This window comes from Bison bison, unplaced genomic scaffold (genome assembly GCF_000754665.1).
Source record: "Bison bison bison isolate TAMUID 2011002044 unplaced genomic scaffold, Bison_UMD1.0 scf7180017864338, whole genome shotgun sequence".
Classification (NCBI taxonomy): Eukaryota; Metazoa; Chordata; class Mammalia; order Artiodactyla; family Bovidae; genus Bison; species Bison bison.
In genome coordinates this window covers 2,919,698-2,925,123 of record NW_011494910.1, presented here as the reverse complement: position 1 = coordinate 2,925,123, position 5,426 = coordinate 2,919,698, and the positions used below count along the sequence as shown (strand labels likewise).

The following is a 5,426-nucleotide window of genomic DNA, read 5'->3' as shown; positions in this document are numbered from 1 at the left end:
CATTTCGGTCACCGCCAAAGGCGAGTGGGGCCAGGGCTGAGGGCGGGCGGAGGAGGGGTGGGAGGCCCCGGGAAAGGGGTGGAAGCCAGCCCTGGACTGCAGGCCACTGTCACATTACATGGGCACTGAAACTAAAGACCCTCTGGCCTGGTTTCATAGGTGGGAAAATTGCGGCTCAGACAAGTGAAGTGTGTAGTAAATCCACATGATGCCAGAGCTCCACTCCACCCCAGCAGCCTCCTCCCAGCAAGGTGGGCAAGCCTGCCTGAGGGGAGAGCCAAAGGGCACTCTTTCCATATCCCTGTGGATACCTTCATTCAGCAGAATGGTTGGGCCTCCCACCCACAGTAGCAAATCCCTTGAAATCTGCCTTGCAGGTGCCACCACCTCCAGACACATATTTGGGGTCCTGGGCCTGTTCATGCCATCTTCATATCATCCCAGGCCCCACAGGGAGGGTCTTGGGACCTGATTCCAGGACCTTCTCCCTACAGTCTGCCTCCTAATCTCAGAGGTACTGATGAGTGGAGACCAGAAGGTTCCTGAGGTTCATGCTCCTGCGGCTTCTTGCCCAGGTTCACTAGGTTCTCAGGGCATGTGTGTGCTCACTACATAGCTTTATGCTTCTTATCTCAGTTTCTCCAAGCCCATCCTGTCTTTCTTTTCTGGCCTGGTATAGCCCAGAGCAGAGAATGGGCCCTGGAAACTGTTTTTCTAAAACACAGTTTTATGGGAAATGGCCCAGTAGAAGTTAGGAAACCCCAAATGCAGACCAGACAGGCTTAGAGGTTTGCAACCTTACCTCCTTCTCTTGCAAAATTATTTCAGCTCCCTGTCAGGTCTACTGTAGGTCAGAAATCAGTATTTCTTGAGCGCCTGCCCTGTTCCTGGCACAGTTCTAGGTCCCAGGTGGGAAGGAAAGATGCAGAAGATCCGATCCCTGCCTTTAGGAGCCCAGGTCTTACCAATGAAGATCAGACAGAGAAACTCAAGAAGCCCTCAGGGCAGAGTAGCCAACAGCGCCTCCTGAACTCCCAGTAAGAAAGATGGAAGGCCTGGAGGTCCATGGGGAAATGGAGAGGGAAAGGGGAGCCCTTTATCCCCAGGCCTCAAGAAGTGGTGCTGAACAGTTAAGAACTAACATTTATTGAGTCCTTACCATAGGTGCTTAATAGGTATTAACCCCTTTGACCCTCAGAACTTGTCAGATGAGGGAAGTAGTACCACTGTCCTCATTTTACAGAGAAGCAATGTGGGGCCCAGAGAAGTTGAGTAACTCGCCCAAGTAACAGCCTGAAGGTGATGGTCCAGTCTGTGCTCTTTTAACTATGGCGCTGAATGGGCTCAGCAGTTAGTTTACTAAAAATGTACATGCTCGTGTGCCAGGCTTTATACCATATTCCGGGGCCACAAATTAACAAATTTTCAGGATCTAACAATCTATTGAAAGAAACATACAAAGGTTATCCCAGTAACAGTGTGGGAAGCAGGGTGATGGCCACAGGAGCCACCACCTTCAGCCCAGCCTTGCAGTCAGGGACACCAAGGTGATTCTGAAAGCATGAGTAAGAATCGGACGCAGGATTGGTAGTGTGGAGTGGAGGGGCAGGTTCCCAGCTTCAGAGGTATAGGTGAGAAGAGGAATGGGAGACGCAGAGCGTGCGTAAGGTGAGTGTCTCTTTAGCAAGCCCCATCTCCTAGCCACAGGGTAGGGTTTGGATTTCTTTGTTTCTCTCTTTAGTAAGATTGGAAAGTAGAAAGAAGTACTCATTCCTGTAATTCTCTCGAAAAATAAAAGCCTCTTAGAGCCAGAAGTGGTGAGGACTGGCCTCTAGTAGACATCCCCCGAGCAGGGATGGGTCCCTGGGAGAAGAGGGCCCTGGGGGTCGGGCTGTGTCTTGAGAGGGCTGCCTGAGGTCCTGGGGTGAGGGGAGCCTGGAGGCTGCACGGCCTCCAGGTGTGCTGTGTCACCTGCGGCCACAAGGAGTAGAGAAGCTCTCCTTTCCTCAGAGCGCCCAGCTCGCTGCCTGCTCAGAGCTTCTTCCGTCCAAAGCCTCTCCCTCTTTCACCCCCAGCCCTATCCCATTCAGTGCAAGCTGGCTCCTGGAGCCCACAAGCTTTCCTGTGTGTCCAGGAGGATGGCCTTCCCCTATCCAGAGAAAGAAAAGGACAGCAGCGGGCCAGTGTCCCACAAGGCCAGTGGCAGCAGGGCTGACCTCATCTCCAGAGGCTCCCTCTAGGTCTCGAGTTCCGGTCTGGGAGTGCATGGCATCAGGCTGCTCCTGGAGGGCGTCAGGGGAATACTGTCCCTCTTTGGCATCTCTCGGGCTGCCCTGGAAGGAGAATGGCGGGGACAAGACCTGCAAAGGGTTGTCCAGGCCTGGACTCCACCGCAGTCTACTTCTGGGCATGGCTTGGCATCTTGGGCTTAACCAAGGGCCAGGCACCAAGGAAGGTAAGGCACGTAGGCCTGACGTGGCTTCAAGAAGACCCAGGCTTGAGTGTGGCAGGAGCTTTTAATGGTGCCACCAACCCATTCTCTGGCAGAGCAGTGGTTGGGAACGTGGCCGGGCTTCAGTGCTGGGATTCAAGGGGTTGACAGAGCCTGGCCAAGGTAGCGGCTGAGTGCACGGGCCTGTCTCACGGTGTCTGCCGTGTGCCCTTTCTCCTAGATTACCGCGTGTACGCAGCAGGCGGGATGGGCCTGGACCTCCGTCCACACAATCATCTCCAACACTATGACATGCTCAAGGACATGTGGGTGTCTCTGGCACACATGCCCACCCCGAGATACGCCGCCACCTCCTTCCTCCGAGGCTCCAAGATCTATGTGCTGGGTAAGGACATAGATGTGCTGTCTGGCCCATGTCCGTCTCTCCTTCCCTCCCGGACCAGTTCCTGTTAGAAGCAGTATTTGTGTGCCCAGCATCTCCTGGGCACTGGGGGTTAATCACACAGCCCCCCACCCTCAGGGAGCTTCCTATGTGATTGAATAACAGTGAGAAGGAGGAACCCAGCCCCAGTCCCCAGGGGCTTACTCTCCTGCCCAACATGTGCCCTGCCCTGGCCTCCAGGAGGACGGCAGTCCAAGTATGCGGTCAACGCCTTCGAGGTCTTTGACATTGAGACTCGCTCCTGGACCAAGTTCCCCAACATCCCCTGCAAGCGGGCCTTCTCCAGCTTTGTGACCCTGGACGACCGCTTGTATAGCCTGGGGGGCCTGCGGCAGGGCCGGCTCTACCGGCAGCCCAAGTTCCTCCGGACGATGGATGTGTTCGACATGGAGCAAGGTAAGCTGGACACCAGGGCCTAGCTACCCACCTCCCGTCTGCCCTCCTCCCACCTTACACCCATCCCACCCATCTGCCCTGGCCCGTTTACCCAGCGGCGTGAACCTTTCAGAAGTCTGAATGCTCCTCTCCATTCAGGGCTACTCTTGGGATCAAATTCTTTCATCTGTCCAGGGCTCCCTCTGATTGGCTGGATGTTTTTATCAAAGCCTTTCCCAGCTGTTGTTCCTTCTTACAACATCCAGCCAGGGCCAGATGAGGGAGGGCTTTGAAACAGAGCATGCTGACTGGGACACTCTCCGCCTTTCCAGCTTAAAGTCCGTGAAAACGGAGGTGGGGCAAGGTGATTCATGATAAGAGCTGATGGTTCCTTGGCCTGCAACAGGCATGGAGAGGGTCGGTTGAGTGCCATTTCGCACGGCAGGAGGCGTTGTACACGCCCTGAGCATACAGGGTAGATGGAATCAAGGTGCCACTCGGGGTGAGAGTGGTTTGGCACTCGGGCGTATTTGGCAGGGGCGGTCAGCATCTCATTCTCTCTGTGTTTCTCCTGACATCGCCCACGGCCTGCAGGGGGATGGCTGAAGATGGAGCGTTCCTTCTTCCTCAAGAAGCGGCGGGCAGACTTTGTGGCCGGCTCTCTGAGTGGTCGGGTCATAGTGGCTGGAGGGCTTGGTAAGGAAAGAGCTTCCAGGCTGTGGCCTGGTGCTCCGTGGACTCTGGATGTGCATGCGCAGAAGAGGGTGCTGGCTCCTGGCACACCGCCTGCCTACCACCTGATTCCAAGGCACTCTCTTCTCCCAGCCTCGACGTCCTGCCTCCGTGGGTGGGCCTCAGATGTGGTCTCTCTGTCCTCTTACACGGGGGAAACTGAGGCTCAGAGAGCATAAGGGACATGCTGAGAACCACGTGACAGGCCGGCTGAGCCCAGGTCCCCGGGGCCCTGTACGGGGAGGGCTGGAGGTAGAAGGGATTGGCCTTGATCCTCTTTATCTTCTCCCTGGACACTCAGCTCTATCAGGGAGTAGGAAAGCAGTCTGATCAAATCAGCTGTTCTGATGAACTCAAGATTTGCTGGATGAGCCCTCCCCAGAGATCAGGGAAATTTGATGGTGGGGTCCCACCATCAACTAGGGAGAGATAAGTAGGCAGTGGGGCTCCTGGGAACCCAGAGTTTACTCAGTGTGGACAGATTCCCCGACTTTACCATGCAGGAAAGGAACTTGACGTGAGCTAGACCGTGTGAGCAGCTTTCTTCGTCATGGGCAGGAGAGAGGCAGTAGTGTCTAGAAACATGTAGTAAAAGCAGGCAGTGGGGGAAGAAAGCTGAGTCTTGCATCTTGAGGGGATGTAAGGACTGAGAAGGCAGGAAGGGCAGAATGGCTGTTTGACAGAGGGTGGGGAAGGCCTGAGGCTCAGGGAGTCCAGGGTGCTGGGCTTCTGCCTGAGGTTCCCGAGGGAGGCAGGAGGTGGGTCACCTCCCCCGGGGCGGAGGGAGGGAGGGCAGGCAGTGGGTCACCTTCTGCCTGTGGTTCCAGAGGGACGGCGGAGGTAGGCCCTTCCCCCGGGCGGGCTGGTGGCTGGACGCTTGGTGAGACCCGGCCCCTCGCACTTTCAGGGAACCAGCCCACGGTCCTGGAGACGGCCGAGGCATTCCACCCGGGGAAGAGCCGCTGGGAGGCCCTCCCCGCCATGCCCACGCCCCGCTGCGCTTGCTCCAGCCTCGTCCTCAGGAACTGCCTGCTGGCCGTGGGCGGCGTCAACCAGGGTCTGAGCGACGCGGTGGAGGCCCTGTGTGTCTCAGACTCCTAGCTGCCTCTGGGCCCGGCCACAGCGTCCCAGACCGGACCACCCGCTCTGAACAAGAGTTGGGGCCACTTGCCCGGGTACCGGCTCCTGTCCGCAGCCAGTGGGGTCAGGCCCCGGGGCTCTAAGTGATCTCTCCACCTCCAATCCCTACCAACCCGAGGAAACTGGAAGACGTGTCTGGGACGCAGCCACACCTCCTCCCCACTGGAGCCGAGGTGACCAGGGTGGGGAGTCCTCACTTATGCTCAGGCAGAGAAAGTTACGGGAGCGTCTGCCACCTGCCTGCCGTGGGCTCACCTTTGCCATCTCCTGGGTTCTGACCCAGGG

General features: G+C 57.0%; 1 protein-coding gene across 1 annotated transcript in view; it reads left to right on the top strand.

The window, feature by feature from the left end:
- The window catches only part of KLHDC8A (kelch domain containing 8A), a 12,096-nt gene extending 6,994 nt beyond the window's left edge, over positions 1 to 5,102 (top strand). Inside the window, exons 5-11 of the mRNA XM_010854259.1 lie at positions 1,635 to 1,659; positions 1,876 to 1,893; positions 2,359 to 2,369; positions 2,673 to 2,837; positions 3,075 to 3,290; positions 3,864 to 3,965; positions 4,909 to 5,102. Coding sequence (XP_010852561.1) covers positions 1,635 to 1,659; positions 1,876 to 1,893; positions 2,359 to 2,369; positions 2,673 to 2,837; positions 3,075 to 3,290; positions 3,864 to 3,965; positions 4,909 to 5,102 — 731 coding nt within the window. The remainder of the gene's footprint in view (positions 1 to 1,634; positions 1,660 to 1,875; positions 1,894 to 2,358; positions 2,370 to 2,672; positions 2,838 to 3,074; positions 3,291 to 3,863; positions 3,966 to 4,908) is intronic.
- The last annotated feature ends 324 nt before the right edge of the window (positions 5,103 to 5,426 follow it).